Raw genomic sequence first — 27,426 nt, 5'->3', positions numbered from 1 at the left:
GTTTGGTCTTTATTTTTGAGTTAGAATTTTGTTTTACATTTTTCTCCAGCTCTGTCCTGGATCCTCTGTTATGGCCCCTGTCAGAGCAGTCAGTTGCGGTAGCCAGCACTGTCTAGTTGTACCGGACTCAGACTGGTGGAGGCCATGGCAGATGTGGTGCATTAGTCCTTTGGACTAATCCTTCCCTTGTGTCTTTAGTCTACTGAGTGTTTTTCTTTCCCCACCCCTCTCCTGCCTCATAACCATCAAAGATTATTTTTGTGTGTAAACCTTCTCATGAGTTTTTACAGTAGTGTTCTCGTGCAATATTTGTCCTTTTGTGATTGACTTACTTCGCTCAGCATAACGCCCTCCAGTTTCATCCATGTTATGAGATGGTTCACAGATTCATTGTTGTTCTTTATTGTTGCATAATGCTCCATCATGTGTATGTACCACAGTTTGTTTATCCATTCATCTGTTGATGGACATCTAGATTGTTTCCGTCTTTTTGCTGTTGTGAACAATGCTGTGATAAACATGGGTGTGCATATGTCTGTTCATGTGACAACTCATTTCTCTAGGGTATATTCTTAGGAGTGGGTTTGCTGGATCATACGATATTTCTATTTCTAGGTTTCTAAGGAAGTGCCATATCTTTTTCCAAAATGGTTATATCATTTTGCATTCCCACCAGCGATGCATAAGAATTCAGATCTCCCCAAAGCCTCTCCAGAATTTGTTATTTCCTGTTTTTCTGATTCATGCCAGTAATGCTGGGATGATATGGTAATCTCATCGTGGTTTTGATTTGCATTTCTCTAAAGGCTAGTGATCTCTGAGTATTTCCTCATGTGTCTGTTCGCCACTTCAGTGTTTTCTTTGGTGAAGTGTCTTTTCATTTCCTTTGCCTATTAAGTGAATTCTTTGTCTTTTTGTTGTAGAGGTGTTGGATTTTCTTATAGATTTTAGACATTAGACCTTTGTCTCATTTGTAAGAGCCAAAAGTTTTTTCCCAGTCTGTAGGTTCTATTTTTACTTCTTTTGTGAATTCTTTTGATGAGCATAAGTGTTTAATTTTTAGAAGATCCTAGTGGGTTTAGTTATCTGCTTATCTTTTGGAGTTTGTGTGTTATTGGTTGTGGTTTATATCCTATTAATGCTGTGTATTAGGTCCTCTAGCGTTGATCCTATTTTTTCTTCCATGAACTTCATAGTTTTTGGCTTTATATTTAGGTCTCTGATCCATTTTGAATTAGTTTTTGTATATGGTGTGAAGTATGGGTACTGTTTCATTTTTTTGCAGATGGACATCCAGTTTTGCAAACACCAGTTGTTAAAAAGACTGTCTTTTCCCCATTTGATGGACTTTGGGCCCTTGTTGAAGATCAGGTGACCATAGGTAGATGGATTTACATCTGGGTTCTCAATTCTGTTCCATTAGTCAATGTATCTGTCGTTGTACCAGTACCAGGCTGTTTTGACTACCATAGCTGTATAGCAGGTTCTGAGGTCAGGTAGTGCAAGCCCTCCTACTTTATTCTTCTTCAATAGTGTTTACTTACCTGGGTTTTTTTTTTTTTTTTTTTTTGTCTTTTTGTTGTTGAGGTTTTGCAGTATATTGTACATTTTAGAGATTAGATGCTAATCGGATTTGTTGTAGCCAAATTTTTTTTTCCCAGTCTATAGGCTGTCTTTTCACTCTTTTGGTGAAGCCTTTGCATGAGCTTAAGTATTCGATTTTTAGGAGCTCCCAATTATCTAGTTTTTCTTCTGGTGATTTGTATTGATAGTAATGTTTTGTATACTGTTTATGCCATGTATTAGGGCTCCTAGCGTTGTCCATATTTTTTCTTCCATGATCTTTATTGTTCTAGATTTTCTATTTAGGTCTTTGATCCATTTTGAGTTAGTTTTTGTACATGGTGTGAGGTATGAGTCTTGTTTTTTTTTTTTTTTTTTGCAGATGATATCCAGTTATGCCCACATCATTTGTTAAAGAGTCTGTCTTATCCCCAATTAATGGACATCGGGCCTTTGTCAAATACCAACTGCTCATAAGTGGATGAGTTTATGTCCGGATTCTTCATTCTGTTCCATTGGTCTGTGTATCTGTTGTTGTACCAGTACCACGCCATTTTGAGTACCTTGGTGGTATGATTGGTGCAAAAATCAGATAGTGTGAGGCCTACCACATTGTTCTTCCTCAGTAATGCTTTACATATCTGGGGTCTCTTTGCTTTCCATATGAAGTTGATTTGTTTCTCCATCTCATTAAAAAATGCTATTGGAATTTGGATTGGGATTTCATTGTAGATCGCTTTTGGTAGAATAGATATGTTCACAATGCTGAATCTTCCTATCCACGACCAAGGTATGTTTTTCCACTTATGTAGGTCTCTTGGTTTTTTGTGTAGTGCCTTGTAATTTTCTTTGTATAGGTGTTTACATCCCTGGTTAGATTTATTCCTAAGTATTTTATCTTCTAGGGGCTATTATAAATGGTATTGATTTGGTGATTTCCTCTTCAAAGTTCTGTTTGTTGGTGTAGAAGAATCCAACTGATTTTTGTATGTTTATCTTGTATCCCAATACTCTGCTGAACTCTTCTATTAGTTCCAGTGGTTTTCTTGAGGATTCTTTAGGGTTTTCTGTGTGTAAGATCATATCATCTGCAAACAGAGATACTTTTACTTCTTCCTTACTGGTTTGGATGCCGTTTATTTCTTTATCTAGCCTAATTGCTCTGGCTAGGACCTCCAGCACGGTGTTGAATAAGAGCGGTGATAAAGGACATCCTTGCCTGGTCCTTGTTCTCAAGGGGAATGCTTTCAGACTCTCTCCATTTAGCATGATGTTGGCTATTGGCTTTGTATAAATGCCCTTTATTATGTTGAAGAATTTTCCTTCTAATCCTTTTTTGCTAAGAGTTTTTATCATGAATGGGTGTTGAACTTTGTCAAATGCCTTTGCTGCATCAATTAATAAGATCATGTGGTTCTTGTCTTTTGTTTTATTTATGTGATGGATTACATTGTTTTTCTAATGTTGAGCCATCCCTGCATACCTGGTATGAATCCCACTTGGCCATGGTGAATTATTTTTTTGATATGTTGAGTTTTATTGGCTGGAATATTGTTGAGGATTTTTGCATCTATTGTTCATGAGGGATATTGGTCTGTAATTTTCTTTTTTGTGGTGTCTTTACCTGGTCTTGGTATCAGGGTTAAGCTGGCTTCATAAAATGAGTTCAAGAGTATTCCATTCTTTTCTATGCTCTGAAATACCTTTAGTAGTAGTAGTGTTCTCTCTTCCCTGAAAATTTGGTAGAATTCTCTAGTGAAGCCATCAGGGCCAGGGCTTTTTTTTTTCCCCCCAACCTCTTTTGCTGTAGGTTTATTTAGTTGTTCTACCTCTGTTTGTGTTAGTTTAGGTAGGTAGTGTGTTTCTGGCAATTTTTCCATTTCCTCTGGTTTTCAAATTTGTTAGAGTACAATTTTTCATAGTCTTCTGTTATGATTCTTATAATTTCAGTTGGATCTATTCTGATATTGCTGATTTCATTTCTTATGCAAGTTATTTGCTTTCTCTCCTGTTTTTCTTTTGTCAGTTTGGCCTGTGATTTATCGATTTTGTTGATCTTTTCAAAGAACCAGCTTTTTCAGTTGTTTTTCTATTCTCTGTTTCATTTAATTTTCCTCTAATTTTGATTATTTGCTTTCTTCTGGCGCCTGAGGGTTTCTTTCGCTGCTCTCGTTCTATTTGTTCAAGTTGTAGGGATAAATCTTTGATTTTGGATGTTTCTTCTTTTTGAATGTCTGCAGTTATTGCTATAAATTGATCTCTGAGCAGTGGTTTTGCTGTGTCCCAAGGGTTCTGATAGGATGTGTTTTCATTCTCATTTGATTTTATGAATTTCTGTATTTGTCCTTAATTTCTTCTATAACCCAGTAGTTTTTTTTGGCAAGTTGTCATTCAGTTTTCATGTGTTTGATGTTTTTTCCCTGGTTTTTCTGTTATTGATTTCTACTTTTATGACTTTATGGTCAGAAAAAATGCTTTGTAATATTTCAGTGCTTTGAATTCTGTTAAGGTTTGCTGGATGGCCTAATATGTGGTCTTCTCTGGAGAATGTTTCACATGCTTTGGAAAAGAAAGTATACTTGGCTGCTGTTGGGTGGAGTGTTCTGTATATGTCTATGAGGTCAAGTTGTTTGATTGTGTCTTTATTGAGCTTCTTTCTGGATGTTCTCTCCTTACCCGAAAGTGGCACGTCAAAGTCTGCTACTCTTATTGTGGAGCGGACTGTCTTTTTAATGCTGTTAGAGTCTGTTTTATGTATTTTGGAGCCCTGTCATTGGGTGTGTAAATATTTGTCATGGTTATATTCTCCTGGAATATGACCTTTTAATCATTATATAGTGTTCTTCCTTTCCTTTGTGGTGGATTTCACTTTAAAGTCTGTGTTGTCAGAGATTAGTATTGCCACTCCTGTTCTTTTTTGGTTGTTGTTTGCTTGATATATATATGTTTTTCCATCCTTTGAGTGTTAGTTTGTGTCTTTAAGTCTAAGTACGTCTCTTATAGGCAGCATATAGATGGATCATTTTTTTTTTAACCCATTCTGCCACTGTCTGTCTTTTGATTGGTGCGTTTAGTCCATTTACATTCAGCATAATTATTGGTAGGTTATGAGTTCAGTGCTGTCATTTTGGTGTCTATTTTGTGTGTTGTTGACAGTTTCTTCTTTCCACCTAATTTTCTGTGCAGAGTCGTTTTTCTTTATGTATTTTCTTTTCTTTTTTTTCATTTTTCTTGCTCTTTTATTTGCTGAGTTTTTTATCTTGTGTTTTATTTTGATGTGTAGGATTATTAGTTTCCTTTGGGGTTACCTTAATATTTACCCTTATTATTCTAAGTTTAAACCAATCATTTATTTCTTTTTATTGCCTTGGGATCTGCCTTGTGTGGGGTTTCATGAGCATCTTGGATAGATATCTTCTCATCTTTCACTGTATTGGGGAAGTGTTCTGCCAACAAATCTTCAACAATTCTCTCTGTATTTTCTGTTGTCCCCCCCATTCTGGTACTCCAGTCACTCATAGGTTATTCCTCTTGATAGAGTCCCACATAATTCTTAGGGTTTCTTCGTTTTTGTTTTTTTTTTTAATTATTTTTTCTGATTTTTCCTCATGTTGGTGTCAAGTGCTTTATCTTCAGTCTCACTAATTCTGACTTCCATTTCCTCAGTTTTGCTCCTATGATTTTCTATTGAGTTGTCTAATTCTGAAATGTTATTGCTAATCCTTTGGATTTCTGTTTGCTGTCCCTCTATGGATTCTTGCAGCTTATTAAATTTGTCATTATGCTCTTCTCTGATCTTCTTAAGTTATTCTAATGCTTTGTCTATTTGTTCCTTGGCTTGTTCTGCATTTACCTGATCTCCTTCTTGATCTCTTGAAGAGTTCTGTTTATTAATCTTTATATTATACCTTTGGTAATTACAGGAAGTTTTCTTCATCCAGAAAATTTCTTGAGTTTTTGTTTTGGAAGGTTGCTGAAGCCATCATGGTCTGTCTTTTTATATGATTTGATATTGACTGTTGTCTCTGAGCCATCAATAAGTTATTGTATTTATTTATTTTATGTTTGCTTACTGTTTCCTAGCTCTTGTTTTATTTTATTTTGATAGGCCCAGATAGGCTGCTCGTGTGAGCTCTTTTGATTATTGGTGCCTTTGAAGCTCTAATGTCCTGTCAGCAGGTGGTTAGAGCTGTTATAGGTCCATGAGCCCAGAGTCTGTTTACTTTTCTTATATAGATTCAGCTCAGGTGTCCAGGTAGTTGGTCACCAAGTTTGTGTTTAGGCTCTTACCTACAGTCTTAGAAAAGCAGAGGTGTTTGGTGTATGCACAGGTATCTGGCTGCATTAGGGGGTCATGCACTGAACAAGGCAGGAGCTGACAATGGCCCCTGAGTGTCTGTGACGAAAGCATGTTCCTGTTTTCTAAAGCAGATAGGTGGGTGAGTTTTACAGCTGGATTGTGGGCGCCCAGTGCTGTTTGTTGTAAGGAATGTGAGGCGCCATGTATCCTTGGACCTTTGTCACGTGTGGCTAGATAGTGTGGGTGGAGCCACCAGTCTTCAGGCCCCTGATGTTGGTCGGTGAGGAGAGCACTGTCAAACATCACAAACCTGCCTCTCCACCATATAGCTGAAACAGTTGAAGTTAGACTTCAGATGTATACCTTGTTGTACTGTGCTAATGAGTGCCTACGCTGTTGAAATGGACCCACACACAAGTCCATGCAGGGGTGAAAGGCATTCAGAGTCAGTGGACCCCTTATGCCTGTGCCAAGGGAAAGGAGCTGTTTCCCCAGCTTAGGGGAATCAGCAGATTATTTTTTCCCTGTTTGTTAATGTGTTCCTTCTTCAAGGCCGGGAGAATGGCTCAGGGCATGTGACAGGTCCTACTTCCCCAGCCCACTGAAAGCGGCTGTCACTGAAGCTGGCTCAGGATCCAGTACAGAGCAGGAAGGGCTCAGTTAAATGGGAGAGAGTTTTTTCCCAAAGGGGTGTTTTTTGATCTGTGCAGTAGGTTAGACGCATGTGCTTATCTTTTGCTGATTGAGTGCTGCCTTTCACTGACTCTAGAGGCATGAGTGGACTCTCCAGCGCACGCTCTTTCTCGATGTCAAAAATGTATCCCAAATGCCACTGCTTGACTCACTATGCTTATGTCAGTGGAGCTGGTCTGCGGGCCATTGGTTCCCACCGGGTCAGGTCTGGCAACTCCTCGCTGCTTCTAAACCATCTTTCCTTCCCCCTGCCACTCAGCCTGACTCCTCAACTTTGCCCTTGATGTTCAGAGCTCCCAGACTGTCATGTATAATCTAGTTACTTGTTTTTTCAGGTCTTTGTTGTAAGAGGGACCACAGGAAGCATCTGACCCCTCGGCCATCTTGGCCCCACCTTTGCACCTTTAGTCTTAAAGTTAATAAACCTAATATTAATATTACATGTGTCTGATAGAAGGATGTTCAGTTGTGAGCTTAATTTCCATTGATTGTAATAGATTACTTTGATTATAGATGTTATGACTGATGCAGCTGGTGCACCAACTGTATTGTAACATATGTATCTTAATTTTGAAGAACAAGGGATATGACAGTTTATTTGATAAGCCAGTGCTGTTCTTATTTTGATAAACTTTCATGTCATAGGGCAACTTGAAGTGTGTTTTGTGAATAATTTTAGGATAATCCGTAAAAGTTGTTTTAGGTTTTGGTTTAGTGGTGTTATTTATTGCATTTCATCTTTGATTTATATTTAAAACTAGGTAGATAGATTATTTTTATTTAAGAATCTAGCAGAAAGTGGATTTTTTATTTTAAAATCATGCATAGCTCATTTTAAATGAAAGTCTCTTCTTCCTGTTCTTTGGTAGTGTAGTTATCTATGCTTGTCACCTTAGATGATACAGGCTGTAGAGGCTGAATTAATTTTAATAATCCATTGGTAATATCTAGGGTGCCCTGGTGGCATAGTAGTTAAGAGCTTGGCTGCTAACCAAAACATCAGCAGGGCACATCCACCAGCTGCTCCTTGGAAACCCTATGGGCCAGTTCTGCTCTGTCCTGTAGGGTCTCTGTGAATTTGTACCAACTTGACGACACCTAATAACACCAACAATTGGTAATATCTATGGGACAATATGTGTATATCAGATATTTGGATGGTACCCAGTTTAGATTATCTGCACAGATCCATCCACTATTAGCACAGACTCTGTATAAATTGATAGAGTCTAAAATGCAAAACAAAACTTTCTTGAAGTAGGGAGAAAATGGGAACTGGAGGTTTAATTTGTCTTTGTCCTATTGAAGTGATATTCACTTGGGAACCTTGAACTTGAATTACTTTCACAGCTAATTGACTCCTCTATTCTTAGCCTTGGTGGTACAGTGGTTAAGAACTTGGCTGCTAACGAAAAGGTCATCAGTTCAAACCCACCAGCCAGTTTTTGTAAATGCTATGGAGCAGTTCTACTCTGTTCTGTAGGGTTACTGTGAGTTGGAATTGACTCGACAGCAATTGGGTTGGTATTCTTAGCTTGGAACCATGGTGGTACAGTGGTTAAGCGGTCAGCTGCTACCCAAAAGGTGAGCAGTTTGAATCCACGGGCCACTCCTCGGAAACCCTGCAGTGCAGTTCTCCTCTGTCCTATAGGGTTGCTATGAGTCAGAGTCAGCTCAGTGGCAATGGGTTTTATTTTTAGCACAAATTTGTGAAGGTGTTTAGATTGAGGTATTTGTATCATGTCTGTGTTGCAGAATGATCACTAGCTCATATGGAAATCAAACCCTGAACCTTGGCCTTATTAACTGTCACTTAGCATAGTTGTTGTTATACATTTTAATTTTATAATTTAGATAATTTGGTATGAGTTCACTTAGCAACATACTTTGTTGTCAGTATCTTTTTAAAAAATTTTTCGTACTGTGCTTTAGGTGAAAGTTTACAGCTCAAGTTAATTTCTTATACAAAAATTTATACACATACTGTTACCTGGTGGAAACCCCAGGTTTGTGCTTGATGTGACTCATATTGGCCAATAAAGGAGAGACCGAGGTAGGAGAAAGGAAAGGCACCTTTATTTCGTTGTACAAGGAAATGGAATCAGTTCGAGCTGCTGCTGCCAGGACTGCTCACCAAGGGTAGACAGGCAAGTTACTTTTAAAGGGGTTTGCAAGTAGGAAGTTCATACCAGTTACATCAGCAACATTCTTAATAATACTATGCAGCTGCAATGGAGTTTACATATAACCTCCAAGCAAAAGCAGGATTCAAATGCAAAGTTGGGGAGGGGGAAGCCCAGCAAAGGAAATGATTTTTCAGTACAACACGGTAGAGGAGGAAGCCAGGTAAAGAATACAGCACCGTGGAGGCTCTGTCTCAATATTGTTTTGTGACATTAGTTGCAATCCCCTCAATGTGACAGCACACTCCTCCTTTCTAATCTGGGTTCCCTGTGTCTTTTCAACCAGATTCCTGTCCCTTCCTGCCTTCTCATCCTGCCTCCAGACAGGAGCTGCCCATTTGGTCTCGTTTATCTGATTGAACTAAGGAACATACTCTTCACGTGTATTATTTTTTGTTTTATAGTTTTGTCTAATCTTTGTCTGAAGAGTGAGCTTTAGTTCAGTTCTGGGTTAACAGAGCATCCGAGGGCCATAGTTTTGGGGGTTCCTCCAGTCTCTTTCAGACCATTAAGTCTGGTCTTTTTATGTGAATTAGAGTTCTGCTCCACACTTTCCTCCCACTCCTTCCAGGACTTTCTGTTGTGTTTCCTGTCAGGGCAGTCACTGATGGTAGCTGGGTACCATCTAGTTCTTCTGGTCCCAGGCTGGTAGATTCTCTGGTTTGTGTTGCCCTGTAGTCTCTTGGACTAGTATTTCCCTTGTGTCTTTGGTGTTCTTCATTCTCCTTTGCTCCAAGTGGGATGGGACCAATTGATGCATCTTAGATGGCCACTTGCAAACTTTTAAGACCCCAGACACCACTCACCAAAGTGGGATGCAGAACATCTTCTTAATAAACTTTGTTATGCCAGTTGACTTAGATGTCCTCCGAAATCATGGCCCCCAGGCCCCAGCTACTGTGTCCCATAATGTGTTTGGATGTATCCAGGAAACTTGTATGCTTTTGCTTTGGTCTAGTTGTGCTGACTACCCTTGTATTGTGTATTGTCCTTCCCTTCACTGAAGTGGATCTTTGTCTACTGTCTAGTTAGTGAGTACCCCTCCCCCACCCTCCCCACCCTCATAAGCATCAAAGAATGCTTTTTTCTGTTTAAACTTTCTCTTGAGTTCTTATAATAGTGATCTCATACAATATTTGTCCTTTTGTAACGGACTGATTTCACTCAGAATAATGCCTTCCGGATTTATCCATGTTATGAGATGTTTCACAAATTCATCATTGTTCTTTACTATTGCATAGTATTCAACTGTGTGTGTGTACCATAATTTATCTGTTCGCCTATTGATGGGCAACTAGGTTGTTTTCATGTTTTTACTATTGTGAACAATGCTGCAGTGAACATGGGTATGCATGTATCTATTCATGTTGTGGCTCTTATTTCTCTAGGATATATTCCTAGGAGTAGGATTGCTGGATTGTATGGTACTTATATTTCTAGCTTCCTGAGGAAGCGCCAAATCATTTTCAAAAGTGGTTGTACCATTTTACATCCCCATCAGCAGTGCATAAGAGTTCTAATCTCTCTACAACCTCTCCAACATTTATTATTTTGTGTTTTTTGGGCTAGTTTCAGCCTTGTTGGGGTGAGATGGTATCTCATTGTAGTTTTGATTTTGCATTTCTCTAAAGGCTAATGATGTGAGCATTTCCTCATGTTTCTATTAGCTACCTGAATGTCTTCTTTGGTGAGGTGGCTGTTCATATTCTTTGCCCATTTTTTAATTGGGTTATTTGTCTTTTTGTTGTTGAGGTTTTTCAGTATCCTATTGATTTTAGAGATTAGACCCTTATCGGATATGTCTTAACCAAAAAAAATTTTTCCCAGTCTGTAGATTCTCTTATTACTCTTGCAGTAAAGTCTTTTGATGAATCTAAGTGATTTTTAGGAGCTCCCAGTTATCTAGTTTCTCTTCTGTTGTCAGTGTCTTTAAAATCTCTTGATTCTTTTTCTTTGCATCAGTCTGACCAGATCCCACATACTAGTCCTTTCTTATTTCTATATTCCTGGCTCTGGAGCGCTACTAAACCCCCTTCAAAAAAAAAAAAAAAAACCTCAAACCCACTGCCGTGGAGTTGATTCTGAATCATAGTGATTTCATAGGGTTTCCAAGGCTGTAAATCTCTATGAAAGTAGAGTGCCACATCTTTCTCCTGAGGAGCCGCTGGTGGTTTTAAACTGCTGACCTTTTAGTTGGCGCAGTGGGCTCCTAGTACTACTAGACAATATAACTAAAATCATGTGGAAGATAAAGTTGTGGTTGCTGATTTCAAATGGAATCTTGAAGCTTCCCAGCATACTCCTACCCATCTGCTTTTTGTCCTTTTCTCCCATTTTCTGAAACCTCCCACCCCAGCATTATCTTACAGATACAAACCTGCAGCCTGTTTTACTCAGGAAATAGACTCCATCGGATAATAACTACTCATTTTCAACTACAAACTGTAAAATTCATTTCTCTTGTGAAAGAGCTGTCCCCCTTCTTGTTCAGAGTTAATCCTCCTGTCTCCTGGGTCTTATCTCTTCATGTTGTTTCTGGGGCCCCAGTTCTTCAGTTATCTCTATGCTGTATCTTCAGTGTCTCCCTTTACTGGCTTCTTTCCAGAAGGGTTTAAGACAGGCTTAAAACTCTCGTCTTAAAAAACAAAGAACAACCAGAAAACCTTTCTTTGACCTACTGTCCCTCTCTACCTTTGACTTCACAGATATATTCCTTAAGTTGCCTATATTTGTTGCTACTTCTACCTCCCGCTCACTTCTCAACTCAAGTCTATCACCTTTTGCCCCCTCAGTCACCAATAACCACACTGATGAATCAATAGGTCTCACTTTGCGTCTGACTTGATTTCTCTTCGCCGTTTGTCATGTTGGTCATTCCCGTCTTTTTCCTTGGCTTTAGTTATACTCTACTTTTTTTTTTTTTTTTTTTGCTTCTTTAGTTATCCATTTTCAGTGTTCTTTGCAAGATTATCTTTGTTGCCTCTCTCTCAAATGTTTCATTTCACATATACTTGTTGGTGTCTTGTCTGTGATAGGGAGATCCCTCTCGATCTTCAAACTGATAAATTTAAATACTTATTGAATTGTTCCACTTGAAGTTCCCATAGGTATTCAAACTCAGCATTTTCTAGACTCAGTTCATCAGTTCCTCTGCCTCAGCGCAGATGAGGGTTCTGATTTCTCAACATCCCCAGAAACATTTGTTACTTTTTATTTTAGCCATCCTAGTAGGGGTGGGAAACCCTGGTGGCATAGTGGTTAAGTGCAACGGCTGCTAACCAAAGGGTTGGCAGTTTCAATCTGCCAGGCACTCCTTGGAAACTCTGTGGGGTAGTTCTACTCTGTCCTATAGGCTCGCTATGAATCGAAATCGACTTGACGGCACTAGGTTGGGTTTTAGTGGGGGCGAAGTGATACCACATTGTGGTTTTGATACTTCTGATCTTTATATATGTTCTTTGCACACTTTTTCTTCCTCCTTCTTCCGGCCCCACCTCAAAAAAAAAAAAAAATACTAAACCTAACTCCTCATTCTTTAAATCTTAGCTTAGATGTCTCTAGTTAGGTTTCTTCCTATTTCTTGTAATTCCTTGTTTGTCATCCACTAGACTGCATTGTCTCTGGGGACAGTGACTGTATCATTCTTTTTTTTACCATTACATCTTTAAGTAGTGGCAAGGTATGGGGCTAATAACTGTCTGAGAAACAAATAGGACAAAGAGAACCTGTGCTAGAATCAGAAGGGCCACTGAGGACTAAGCTCTTTATGGGAAAGTCCTGAACAGTTTCTTCGGGCTGCCTCCACTACTCCAAACCTCCAGGTAAGGATTCTCAAAAAGTCAGATCCAAGTGACTTCTTGGAAGGCCTTAGGGTAGAAGTGCAATTTCACCTTTTCCTTTCACTCTCCACAGAAATAGCTCTCTTTCTTTATTATTTCATTAATGTAACTAACATTTATTGATGACATACATGTGCTAGACATCGTTTTTTGGTAGCTGAAATTTCTCTTATCTGAGTCCCCCTTTTTAAAATGAAAAAATATATATTCTAAAGTGCAAAAACTGGTTGAGGACACACTTTAGCTCAAACATCTCCACACTTTAGTCTTTACAACCAATTAACAAGTCTATGCGGTCAGCTTCTGGTTGATCTTTGTTTTGATAGGAGGCATAAAAACCAAACCAAACCAAACCAAACCCAGTGCCGTCGAGTCGATTCCGACTCATAGCGACCCTATAGGACAGAGTAGAACTGCCCCATAGAGTTTCCAAGGAGTGCCTGGTGGATTTGAACTGCCGACCCTTTGGTTGGCAGCTGTAGCACTTAACTACTATGCCGCCAGGGTTTCCGATAGGAGGCATAAGAACCGATAAACACTGGATGTATGAAATGTGGATGAGTAGTAGTTAATTTGATGAAGGCAAAGAGCTGCAGAAACAAAGATTGAGGACTATCTTAGACCTTACCAGTTTTATCCAGAGCTGCCTTTCTGTACCTTTTCCCTTTAACTAATTGGGGATAAGTGGAATCTGTGCATGGAGGTTTTTGTTCTTACATGTGTTCAAAGGCAGCTTTTGTCTCTAAATGATGAGGTGTTCCTTTGAAAATAAATATTGACTTTTTAGTACTTGTGAAGCCCTGTCATGTAGGATGTGATGAACGTTTGAGTTGTTTCCATTTGGGGCCATTATGAATAATGTTGCTGTGAACACTCGTGTGCAAGTTATTTTGTGGACATACATCTTCTTGGGTATATACTTAGGAGTGGAATTGCTGGGTCATATGATAACTGTGTTTAACTTTTTCAGGAAATGCCAAATGTTTTGCACAGTGACTGCGTTATTTTACATTCCCACCAGGAATATATGAAACTCCCAATATCTCTGTATCCTCTTTAACACTTGTTATTTTCTTTCATTTTGATTCTGATTGGTCTAATGGGTATGAAGTGGTATCTCATTGTGGTTTTGATTTGTACTTCCCTAAAGACTGATGATGTTGAATATCTTTTCAGGTTTATTGGCCATTTGTGTATCTTCTTGGAGAAATGTATATTCACATCATTGACCTGTTATTAAATTGGGTTATTTGTCTTTTTATTGTTGAATTGCAGGACTTCTTTACATATTCTAGATATAAGTCCTTTATCAGATACATGATTTGGAAGTATTTTCTACCATTATATTTAGGTTATCTTTTCACTATCCTGATGGTGGTTTTTGTGGTAGAGAAGTTCACTATGTGCTTTTGGTATCATATCTAAGAAATCCAAGATTATGAAGATTTACTCCTGTATTTTCTTCTAAGAATGTTATAATTTTAGCTCTTACACTTAGATTTCATATTCATTTTGAGTTAATTTTTATATATGTTATGAGGTAAGGGTCCACCTCCATTCTTTTGCAGGTAGATATTCAGTTGTTCTAGTACCATTTGCTGAAAAGACTTTTTCCATTAAAGTTTCATGGCACCCTTGTTGAAAATCAGTTGACCACAAATGCAAGGATTTATTTCTGGACCCTCAAGTCTGTTCTATTGATCTATATGCCTGTCTTTATGACAGTACCACACTGTCTTGATTATTCTAGCTTTGCAGTTAGTTTTGAAATCATGAAGTGTGAGCCCTCCAACTTCGTTCTTTTTAGTTTTAAAGGCAATGTACTAAAATTTATACTAATTTAATCTTTGGAATTTGATCTTATAGCTAACTGTAACTCAGTTAGCTAGTGCCACGTGCTTAAATAAAATGTGAGAAGGGGACTGTTATAGAGCAGGATAAAACTTTGTTGCTTGGTCCTGAAGGTGAAAGTTGTGTGGGTACTTGTGCCAGGGCTATGCAGACCATAGAACTCTGCTTCTACCAGGTTCAGGTTCCCTCAGTTGACATTTGATTGCTCTTTGGCTTTTAACTTCAGTGCCTTGTCACAAGACAACATAACAAAAGCACTTTAGTTTTCTTGGAGGTAAATGAGTTGTAGCCTAAATTAAAGGAGTAGGCAGTATACAGTCACATCATAATGTAAGTTTGTTTTAGTATAATGTTTGCATAGTCTAGCTAATATCAGTTGTTATTGTGTGTATACTTTTCTTTAAGGAAGTAATTTTGATTAAATTTAATTAAATTTATGTGTGTTCTCATGTGTATTTTATTTTGGCATTTTGTGAACAAATTTATTTTTCTCTGGGCATCCCTTCTATGTCTAGTTTTCTAATGAAAGCTTATGAAACTTAACTCTACTTTTTAATATTTTAGGAACAATAGTCTTTCTTTAAATAAGGTCTTACAAATAACTGCATAAATGAAATATAATGTTTTGGGGTTTTTTGCTAAAATCAACTTGACAATTCATTTAAAATTAATTTCAAACATAGTAAAATACTATAGTTGTAACAATATATTGCTGATTACAAGTTTAAATAAAATGATAAAACAAAATATCTAATCTTTAAAGATGACTAATTTTTCTAAACGTATTTTCATTTTGTATTATCTATTAAAAACCCATGTAATTGTCATTAACATGTTAATTTAAAGAATTAATGAAAGTTTATTTATCTAACATGTCTATAGCATGGCTATTAATACCTACTTGTTTGTGGTAATGATCAATAATGATTATGTAGGAACCTTCCAGAGCTATGTAATTAGAGGTAAACTGCAACTTAATGAGTCTTCTAAGTTTTTCTGTTAGTTTTTGATACAAAATATAACAAGACAACTGAAGAGAATAATGTTATTATGCTCCTTTTATACTCTCAGCTGTTCTTTATCTGTCTTGTGGGTTTTTGATAATTACAAACGACTCTTTGTTTGTACTCTCCTATTTTCACTGTAAGGTGATGCCAGAAAGAGGATTAGAGCTGGCAGTGAGTGGCATGGAGTTTGGGTGTTTAGTTGTTTAACAAAGCAGGTATTTGTTTTTCTTTATCTGTTTTATGTTATCCAGATTCTTTCTTAAATAACTGAAAATTGCCTTTTTCAGTAAGACATGGGTTTTATGCCTTGGATTCATTGTTAGTGTGGCCGAATTGAAACTCAGTCATACAGTTTCAGTAGACCCTTATGAAACATTTATACTATTACAATTTAAGCAAGGTTTTTTTTGTTTTGTTTTGTTTCTAATTTCTAAGTTTATTTTAAGTGAAGCGTATTTTAAAACTTGATGTGTAACAGTACTTTCTGTTTTGGAAAACAGTGGGAGCTAAGGATAGTGAAAGATAATGTAGATAACTTTACTTTTGAGAACAAAGCTTTTCTTTCTTAAGTAAGATATTTACTGAAAAGAGCATACTTTACAATAAAAGGTACCAATCATCAGAGTATATCATATTGAATCTTTGCAAAGTAAATCCACTTACTAAATGAACACCCAGGTCAATAAATAGAATATTATACCACCCTAAGAGCACCACTTTATGCTCCCTCCTGAGCATTATTCCCCAAATGTAACAACTGTCTTGATTTCTGTCATCCTAGATTAGTTTCAAGGAGCCCTGGTGGTGCAATGGCTAAGCAGTCAGCTGCTAAATGAAAGGTTGGTGGTTTGAACCCACCCAGTCCCAAGGGAGCAAGACCTGGTCATCTGCTTCTGTAAAGATTACAGCCAAGAAAACCTTATGGGGCAGTTCTGCTCTGTCACATGGGATAGTTACAAGTTGGAATTGACTTGACAGCACCCGACAACAGATTAGTTTTGCTTGTTTTTTTGACTGTAAATAAATAAGTACGTATAGTTTAGAGTCTAAATTTTTAAATTCAGCATTGTGTGATTCATCCGTGCTGTTCTGTACACATTATTTATTGCCATATAGCTATGGTTCTCAAAGAGTGGATGTTTTCATTATTATTTCATAATACTAATACTTCATTTGCCTTTTTATTCTTCTCTCAAAAGTATAGAGTGAAGTTTTTCAGAGGCTACATTCAGAGGCTAATGGAATATGTGCCTGTATATTCTTGTGTTGGAAACCCTGGTGGCATAGTGGTTAAGTGCTACACCTGCTAACCAAAGGGTCGGCAGTTCAAATCCGCCAGGCGCTCCTTGGAAACTCTAATGGGCAGTTCTACTCTGTCTTATAGGGTCACCATGAGTCGGAATCGACTCGATGGCAATGGATTTTTTTGGTTTTACATTCTTGTGTATTTTTCTCAGTTTTAATTTTTAAAAGAGTAAATACTGATAGATAACTCACAGAAGCTAAAGGTCTTTGCGGGGATGTCCTCAATCCTGAGACCAGAAAATCTAGAACCACTGTTACAGTATTCTGTTGTATAATTATACTGCAATTTATCCATTCCACTGTTGATGGATATTTGAGGTGGTTCTAGTTATGAATAGTGCTATGAACATTTGTCTACATGTCTCTTGTTGCACATATGGACACGTTTTCTGGGGTGTATACTTAGGAGTAGAATTGCTGGATCATAGGGTATGAATGTGTTCAGTCTTCCAAAGTAGTTGCACTATTTTACACTCCTATGAGTAGTTATGGGAGTTCTGGTTACTTCACATCTAATAAGGCCTTTTTAATTATGGAAAGAAAAAAAATTTTTGAAGTCGTAACACTGCCTGTTTATAAGGCATAGCAGAGAGAGTAAGACCATGTTGTTTGGCATTAGTTTCCAGTCTTGCTCCTAACTCTGAGGTAGTAGATCTGATACCAGCTCTGAGACTTTGAGACAATATTCATATTAAATTCATACCAGTGCATGTTTATAAGGCACAGCAGAGAAGGAGCATGTTGTTTGGCATTAGTTTCCAGTCTTGCTCCTAACTCTGAGGTAGTAGATCTGATACTAGCTCTGAGACTTTGAGCCAATGTTCAATCTTTCCAAGTTCAGTTTCCTTATTGGTAAAATGGGGTGATTATAGTAAATACCTCATAGGATTGGTTGTGAGGAGGATTAACTGGGATACCAATGAAAAGTATTTAGCATTGGTCCTGTAGCATAAAGCTAAAGAAAAAAATAGGCTCAGAAGATGATAAAAAAAAAAAAGTGAAAAATAGAAGAAAGCTCAAAAAAGTGACAGCATGATTTTTTTTTTTTTTTGGAAATACTATAATAATATGGGTGCTAAATATTTTTGTTGTTACATGGTTGATGACTATTTGGAAATAATTTCATACTTACAAAGTGTTGCAAAAATAAAACAAGGAGCATCCATATTCCTTTACCTAGATTTGCCTATTGTTAATAGTTTACCCAATTTGCTTTATCATCTGTGCACACTTTACATAATTGTTTTCTGAACCATTTGAAGGGTGAGTTATATACATCATGGCTCTTTATCCTTGGTGTTTTTTTTTTTTCCCCCGAGAAAGGAATATTCTCTTTCATAACCACAGTATACTTATCAACTTCATAACTTTACATTGGTGTAATACTCTTATGGAAACCCTGGTGGCATAGTGGTTAAGTGCTACGGCTGCTAACCAAAGGGTTGGCAGTTCGAATTCACCAGGCGCACCTTGGAAACTCTATGGGGAAGTTCTACTCTGTCCTATAGGCTTGCTATGAGTCGGAATCAACTCGACAGCACTGGGTTTTGTTTTTTTTTTTGAAATACTTTTCTCTAATGTACCATCCATATTTCAGTTTTATTAGTTCTTTTTAGCATTTTTACCTCTATCAGTATAGGAGCCAGTCAAAGGACAAGTATTACATTTAGTTATATCTCTTATATCTCTTAGTACCCTTTAATCTGAAATATTCTCATAGCATTTCTGTTCCTTTTTTGAGATTGGCCTTTTTGAGGAATACAATACACCCTCCCTTAAAAATATTTATTGTATTAAAACTTATATATCAAAAAAGTGACATTTAATCTAGGTACACAATTAGTGACATCAGTTCCACTCATCATGTTGTGGAACCATTACCACTGTCTATGATATGCAGATGACACAACCTTTCTTGCTGAAAATGAAGAGGACTTGAAGCACTTACTGATGAAGATCAAAGACTACAGCCTTCAGTATGAATTATACCTTAACATAAAGCAAAAATCCTCAGAAGTGGACCAGTAAGCGACATCGTGATAAACAGAGAAAATATTAAAGTTGTCAAGGATTTCATTTTACTTGGATTCACAATCAACACCCATGAAAGTAGCCATCAAGAAATCAAACAATGCATTACATTGGGCAAATCCGCAGCAAAAGACGTCTTTAAAGACGCAAAGATGTCACCTTGAGGACTAAGGTGCACCTTACCCAAACCTTGGTGTTTTTGATCACCTCATATGCATGCAAAGGCTGGATGATGAGTAAGGAAGATCAAAGAAGCATTGATGCATTTGAATTATGGTGTTGGTGAAGGATATTGAATATACCACGGACTGCCAGAAGAATGAACAAATCTGTCTTTGAAGAAGTACAGCCAGATGCTCCTTAGAAGCGAGGATGGAGAGACTTTGTCTCAGGTACTCTGGACATGTTATCAGGAGGGACGAGTCCCTGGAGGATCACGTCATGCTTGGCAAAGTTGAGGGCCAGTGAAAAAGAGGAAGACCCTCAACCAAATGGACTGACACAGTGGCTGCAACAGTGGGTTCAAACATAGCAGTGATTGTGAGGATGGCGCAGGGCCAGGCAGTATTTTGTTCTCTTCTACATAGGGTCTCTGTGAGTCAGATTCGACTCCACTGCACCTAACAACGAAAACATTCCCAAAAGTTTTTCTTCACCCCAGAGACCCAGCATCCCTTAAGCAACAACTCCTTACTTTCCCCTCCCTTCACTTCCTGGCAGCCACCAATAAACATTTGTCTCTGTGCATTTGCCCATTATAGATAGTTCATCATACCCCTATCCCTTTGTGTCTCACCCATTTTATCCAGCATAATGCCTTTAAGGTTCATCCGTGTTGCAGCATGCCTCAGAACTTCATTTCTCCCTATGGCTGAATAGTATTCCATTATATGGCTATACCATATTCTGTTGATCCAGCCATGTCTTAACGGTTGCCTGGGCCACCTCCACCTCTTGACTATTATGAATAATGCTGCAGTGAACATTGGGGTACAAGTATCTGAATCCTGCTCTCAACTTCCCTGGGCATGTACCAGGGAGTGGAATTGCACGTGTGTATGGTAATCACATATTTAACTTTTTGAGGAACCATCAAAATGTTTTCCACAGTGGCTGCACCATTCCGCATCGCTGCACTCTTCCACATCCCTGCACCATTCCACATCTGTGCCAACAATGGACAAGGGCTCCAATTTTTCCACATTCTCGTCAACACTTGCCATTTTCTGTTTTTCTGATGATAGCCAACATAGTGAATATGAAGTGGTATCCCGTTGTGGTTCAAATTTGCATCTCTCCAGTGAGCAGTGAAAGAGCCCTGATGGCTTAGCGATTAAACACTCAGCTGCTAACCAAAAGGTCAGAGGTTTGAACCCACCAGCGGCTCTGTAGGGGAAAAGACATGGTGATCTCCCATAAAGATTACAGTCTAGGAAACTCTCTGTCCTATAGGGTTACTATGAGATGAAATTGACTCAATGGCACACAACAACAATGACCTATGATGCTAACCATCTTTTGATGTGCTTATTGGCCATATGAATATCCTCTTTGGAAAAATGTCTATTCAAATCCTTTGCTCATTTTTTTAATTGGGTTGTCTTTTTGTTGTTGAGCTAAAAGGGTTCTGTATATATTCTGGGTATTAAATCCTCACCAGGCATATGATTAAAGCCCCGTTGGCATTGAGTTGATTCAGAGTAGAAATACCCCATAGGGTTTCCTAGGCTGCAATCCTTGTGGAAGCAAATTACCAAATCTTTCTCCTGTGGAGTGGCTGGTGAGTTTGAACCACTGACCTTTCGATTAGTAGCTGAGCACTTAGCCACTGGACCAACAGGGCTCCTTAGGTATTTGGTTACCACATATTTTCTTCTGTTACGTACGTTGTCTCTTCACTTTCATAAAAAAATCCTTTGATGCACAAAAGTTTTTAATTTTGATGAAGTCCAATACAGCATATATGAGTTGTTTTCATTAGATCTCAGAATTCCTTGTCAAAAATAAGGTCCTGTAGCTTTACCCCTATGCTGTCCTCTTAAGAATTTTATGGTTTCAGCTCTCACATTTAGGTCATTGAGTCATTTTGAGTCAGTCTTCTTATATATAAATTATGAGTCTAACTTAATTCTTTTGCATGTAGACCTCTCTCTTTTTTTTTTTTTTAAATAGAACTTTTATCATTTTTTATTTGTCTGATGTTTCCTCTTAATTATATCAAGGTCATGAATTCCTTCCCCCCCCCCGCCTTAGGTTGTGTTTATTTTTATCATACTTTAGATGCAAGTTTACAGAACAAATTTCTCATTAAACAGTACACATATTGTTTCATGACATTGGTTAATAACCCCAGAACATGTCAACACTCTCCCTTCTCAACCTTGGGCTCCCTATTACCAGCTTTCCTGTCCCTTCCTGCCTTCTAGTCCTTGCCCCAGGGCTGGTGTGCCCCTTTAGTCTTGTTTTGTTTTATGGGCCTGTCCAATCTTTGCCTGAAGGGTGAACCTCAGGAGTGACTTCATTACTAAGCTGAAAGGGTGTCTGGGGTCCATAAGGTCATGGATTCTAAATAGGTGATTTTGTGCCATTCTCTGGGTATCACATTTGGAGGCACGTGATATCTATCTGTCCCTCATTAATGGTATTAATTTTGATTACCTGTCAAGGTGTTGCTCAATTTCTCCACTGTATAACTGGGGTGGTTTTTTTCTCCCTTGCACCTAATAAGCAGTATATAGAAAACACTTTAAGACCACACAAATATCCAGATCCTTATCAAAATTTTCCCCTATATTGAGCATCTGCTGATGATTCTTGCCTATTTTTTTGTGTTTGTTTGCTTATTTTGTTATTTTTTAGCACTTCCTTTCTTTCTGACATAACAAGATGTTCCAGGTTCTCATTGTAGCTACCCTGCCCCTTGTCTATAATTAGCTATTTCTTCAAGGATCCCAGGTTACCTTTAATAGAGAATAGAATAGAAACCAAGATCAAAGTGCTAAGTGTGCTCATTGCTACTAGGATGCTTTTGCTTCTTGACTCTTTCCGTGGGCAGAGTTAGCAAATATACACATATCTATGCATGTAACATACAATAACATACAATACATATATACATATGCTTACATGTGCACATAAACATGTAAAATATGCATATTTTGGCAAGCATGAGTTCACATCAATTTTTCCAATTCCAGTACAACCCTACCTGGCTGTTTTGTGCCTTCCCCCATTCTATATCTTTATGTTCCTTCTTACACAGTGAGGATCTTTGTTCATTTGCTCAATCGTACAATACATCTAAGAGAGTTTCAGAATTGTATTGTCCATACCATTATAATAAACAAGCCTATTAAAGAGTTCTTCTCCTAACTCTGCCTAAGACTGAAAGTATATGGTCAAAATCTGTGTTTATTCCTTCCTCCCTCCCTCCCTTCCTGTATTAAGCTGGGCTTTCTAGAGAACCAGTAAAGCATATAAATATATATATATAGAGAGAGATTTATATCAAGGTAACAGCTCATGCAGTTGTAGAGGCTGGAACGTCCCAAGTCCGTGGATCAGGATGGAGTCTTCTCCCAATTCACGGAGCCACAAGGGCTGGTGAACCCAAGATCAGCAGGCTGGAGAGCAGGGTTCTTGCTTACAGGCTGTGAAGGTTGATGAATCCCAAGATCAGCAGGCAAGACTGCAAGGCTTCATCTCATTCACATAGCTGCAGGGGCCGGGGAGCCCAATATCGGCAGGTCAAAAAGTAGGACTCTTGCTCATGGGCTGTGAAGATTGACGAATCCCAAGATCGGCAGGTAAACTGCTAGCTCAAGTCCCAAGAACCAGAGGTCAAATGAACAAGAGGCAGCTGCAGAATCCGGAACCAGCCAAAAGCCTTGACAAGGTGAGCAGGAAGGAAGTAGGCAGCAGAGTGTGGAGAGATGAAGGCTGAGGGGGTGGTGAGCTGCCACAGGCCTGACCCTTGCCTCTACCACTCAGCAGATTCCATCATGGGGCTAATCACATATCGGAGTTCAACAGGAACGTGATCACACCATTATACAGTTGCCAAAGGATTGAGAATCATGGCCCAGTCAAGTTGACACACAATCTTAACCATTACACTTCCTTTCAAGATATTCATTTGAAATGTAATTAGTTCATCTGTTTCACTTTGCTTTCAGTTTTAGGTCCCTCATCCCATTACTGATTTAATTCATTTTTTGAGTATGTATATTAACATGCGTTCAAAAGTCATGAATATATAAAAAGTTGTACCTAGAAGTGTCACCCCTACCTATATCCCTTCTGCTCCATTCCACTCCTCCCTTTGAGGATAATGAACTTTGTTTCCTGGTTATCCTTCCTGTGTTTCTTTTTGTAATAAGAAAAAACATGTATTGTCTTATTTTCCTTGTTCCTGTCACAAAAAGTAACATGTATGCACTTTTGCACTCTGCTTTTTTTTTTTTCCCACTTAATAATGTTTCCTGGAAATCACTCCATGTCAGTTTATAGATACCTTGTGCAGTCTTATCATAATATAATACTCTATTGTGTGTATGTATCATTGTCTATTCAACCAATATTCTGTTCACAGGAGGATTTTTAAGTAAACATTTACAAATTCTTTAAAATGACTAAGAAATTGAGCAAAATACAAATATGGTTTAGGCTATAAATATATCTTATATTTAATTTTAAAATAAAATAAACTGTAAAATTTAAAATTCTATAGTGAAGAAAACCAAGCTTTCTTTGTCGTAAGCCTCCAGCAGAGTAATAACTCAGGAAGTATGGAATGCACTTTGTGATATCTTTGTGTGTGTGTGTGTGCCATGTAGTAGTTTATTGCTATTTATTAGTTATGACTGAGAGAAAAATGTGCAGACTGAATGAGAAAAAAAAAATTACCACAGTCATTTATATTCTACATGAAGGTCAATTTTCATTTGATTTATAATTTACGAAAACTGGAAAGAGCCTTGCAACTTCTAATACTGTCACTGAGTAAAAGTATAAAGCTGCAGCAAAACAAGAGTAATCCAGAACTCGGTAAGTCTCTGAATGATCAAGAGTTAACTGTATTGTAAGTCGGCATCTTCCCTTCTACAAGTCTAAGTGTTTAGTTTTGGGATAACTTTTCATTTCTCAACTCTACAAATGTTTAATAAGTGTTGTATTAAATACTCATTTTATGTGTGGTACTTCAGGATTAGTATAGATTTAATTCAGAATTATAGACTTAATGCAGTGATTGACAAAAATAGTTGCAATACAATATCTGAAAGTAGGTAGATAATCTCAGATATAACAAAAGGAAGGTCAAGTTATGAAAACATGGGATTATTTATGTATCCCAATCAGTGGAATCTAAATTAGGAAGCATGTAGAATTTAACACTGAATGTTTTGTAATGGCGACAATCAGTATTTTATCAAAATTTAATATCAAGAATAAGATCAGTTTCTAAGATATGTATTATGAAAGACAACTTTTCTTAAAATAGTTATTGGAATTTATTCTTGCTAATAGGCCTGTGCAAGTCTTATGACCCTACTGTGGATATTCATACAGGAGTACAGACCATCATGAGACTTTTTTCTTTCCATTTACTAACCTGATTTTTCCACTGTGTGACACTAGTGGAACCAGAACTCATTATTTCTGATTTCTTTTAGGAATAATTCCAGGCAAGCATTCTTAACTAGGGGAGCCCTGGAGGTAATGTGAAATTAGCATTAGACCAAGAGTTAAGAGTCAAGGTTCTCAAACCCACTCTGCCACTAAAAAGTTGTATCAGCCTATTGGGCTCAATTTTTTTGCCTGTAATGTGAGCAAATTTATGTATATGTCCTCTTAAACTCCTTTTCTTTTTTTGTAAACTAGAAAAGTTTAATTGTAGGTCAATTTTAAGTGGCCAATATCTTTTTTTTTTTTAATTGTATTTTAGATGAAGGTTTACAGAACAAACTAGCTTCTCATTAAACAGTTAGTACATATATTGTTTTATGACATTGGTTAACAACCCCATGACATGTCAGCACTGTCTCTTCTCAACCTTGGGTTCCCTATTACCAGCTTTTCTGTTCACTCCTGCCTTCTAGTCCTTGCGCCTGAGCTGGTGTGCCCCTTTAGTCTTGTTTTGTTTTATGGGCCTGTCTAACCTTTGGCTGAAGGGTGAACCTCAGGAGTGACTTCATTACTGAGCTAAAAGGGTGTCCAGGGGCCAAACTCTCAGGGTTTCTTCAGTCTCTGTCAGGCCAGTAAGTCTGGTTTTGTGTATGTGTGTGTGTGTGTGTGTGTGTGAGAGAGAGAGAGAGTTAGAATTTTGCTCTACATTTTTCTGCAGCTCTGCCCAGGACCCTCTATTGTGATCCCTGTCATAGTAGTCAGTGGTGGTAGTTGAGCACAATCTAGTTGTACTGGACTTAGGCTGGTGGAGGCCATGGTAGTTGTGGTCCATTAGTTCTTTGGATAAATCTTTCCCTTGTGTCTTTAGTTTTGTTTCTTCTCCCTTGCTCCCGATTAAGTTCCATTTCTAATGTTTTTTGATGGTTTAGTTCAGAATCATTTTGGCTTTGATTAGAATTAGGATCATAAAGTATATATTAACTATATATTTTTTACATTAAGTAAGGTGTATATGCAAAGCGATGAGAAAGTAAAGTGTTACTAAAGCTTTAGCTGAAGAACTTCTCAGGATGGAGAACAGTTTGTGAATGATATTTATCACCAAACTATTATACTACATGCTAGCAAACCAGTAATATGTGAATCCTAGGAGGACAGTTATGTACCCCATAATGGAAGACGCTTCTGTGATGAAAGGAGAAGGTGGAGAAAAGAACAAAAAAGAGAATTCTAATTGGAAGCATTCTACTAATTATTGTAAACTCAAAAGGAGCTATAAAATGCTTGCCAGCAGGCCTTGATTTGTTTAGGTATAGTAGCTATTTCTGTGAAATTAAATACTTCACTTACTCTATTGGTCATTTATAAAGTACCAGCCCTTCTGTTAGAATTGAGGGCTAGAGCAGAGAACAAGATAAACTTGAACCCAACTCTCTTGGAACTTAAATTCCAGTAATGAAAATGGACAATAAACATGATATTGACAGACCATGATATCCTATCGGAGGGGGGGGAATGATGGAGAATAATGGGAAATGGAGAGTCATTGAAAACTGAGACCTGAATGTTGAAAAGAAGCTAGCCAGGCAGATAAAAGGCAAACCACCAGGAGTTAGAAAGAGAGCTTGATATACCCGGGAACATAAAGAAGGGCAATATGGAGGACAGGAACTAACTGAGGGAAGGAAAGAGGGAAAAAGTAGCTTGAGATGGGGTCAGAGAAGTAGGACAATCAAGGAGGGACTTGATTATGGTAAGTGTAGTGGAAAACTATTGAAGGGGTTTAAGTAGGGGAAATTACTTGGTATAATATACATTTCTAAAAAAGTTATTCTTTGTGTAGAAGTGAATTAGAGGGAGGCAAGAATGGAAGCAGGTAGACTTAATAGTAGTACAGGAGAGATGACGGTGTCTTAGTCCATTGTAGCATTCGGTGGAGATGGGAGAAGTGGTCAGACTTGGTATATGTTTTGTAGATATGGCTACAGGGCTGAGAGAATTTGCTGATGAATTATATATAGGCGGTAAGTGAAATATTTCCAAATAACATTTTTTTAAAAAGAATATTTAAAACTGTTGTGTTAGCATCATATTTGATTCTAAATGATACTTTCTTGACAATTTCATCACAGTTGTTTGTTTAGTAAGTGGATTTTTTTTTCTTTTTTTTTTTTAGGCTTATGCATCTGGATGTGACATTGTAATACTGGGAAGTGATTTTGAAAGATTACAGATAATCCCAGGAGCTAAACATGGAAATATTCAAGTGGGATGTGTAGACTGTTCAATGCAACAAGGCAAGGTTTGTGATCTTGTGGTAACATGCAAATTTGTTTTGAATATGCTTTTTGTAAGGATAATCTCTGAAATATGTGTTTCCTATTGAATTAGAGACTTGCTTTAAGCACAATGTATCTACAAATTTCTTTGGCTCTGTAATATGCATTTTAGAGTCTCAGGAATTCTGTTCTTGTGTAATTTTAAAATGTCACATAATCTTGTTACTGTATCTTGCCTATGAATTGAGAAAGAAACATGTAGTATTTATTCTCTGTAGAACAGGTCTAAGGCTTGTTACTTATTTAAAAATTGATTTGATTGAAGGAAAGGAAAGACAATAAATCTTAATTTTGTTTACAAATGGCTGAATAAAAATCATTTGGTAGAGTTATTTTTTTGCCTATAAATGGATAGCTGTCTCCTTGTAACTTCTGGACAAGCTTTGTACTGAAATGAAGATGAACTCTTCTAAAGTCTATAATCTTTTTATTAGTGTATTGCACATCTGTTAGAAAAATGAAAAGCATCTATCTGGACTTCTCTTTGCGTATGAAAAGTAATAAGTTAACCTTAAAAGTAATATAGCAATAACAAAACAAAAGAAAAAAGCAAGGCATACAATTCTCCTGTATCAGGTTAAATGCAGTTCTGTATAGTACCAGCATTGGGAGGGCCATAACTACTAGGCAGCACAGTATAGCTTAAAATAGCACTCACAGGCGTAGATGATCAGACCCAGGTGTAGTTGT

The 27,426-nt window shown here is 37.6% G+C and overlaps 1 protein-coding gene across 4 annotated transcripts in view; it reads left to right on the top strand.

Annotated features, from left to right (window-relative positions):
* Window positions 1-27,426, top strand: part of DMXL1 (Dmx like 1) — a 172,114-nt gene that overhangs the window by 8,017 nt on the left and 136,671 nt on the right. For all 4 annotated transcript variants that reach the window (XM_049873606.1, XM_049873604.1, XM_049873605.1 and 1 more), the window contains exon 2: window positions 26,574-26,699. In XM_049873606.1, the coding sequence (XP_049729563.1) occupies window positions 26,574-26,699 (126 nt within the window). The remainder of the gene's footprint in view (window positions 1-26,573; window positions 26,700-27,426) is intronic.

Source organism: Elephas maximus, chromosome 2, assembly GCF_024166365.1.
Source record: "Elephas maximus indicus isolate mEleMax1 chromosome 2, mEleMax1 primary haplotype, whole genome shotgun sequence".
Lineage (NCBI taxonomy): Eukaryota > Metazoa > Chordata > Mammalia > Proboscidea > Elephantidae > Elephas > Elephas maximus.
This window is presented reverse-complemented; position numbering and strand designations above follow the sequence as displayed.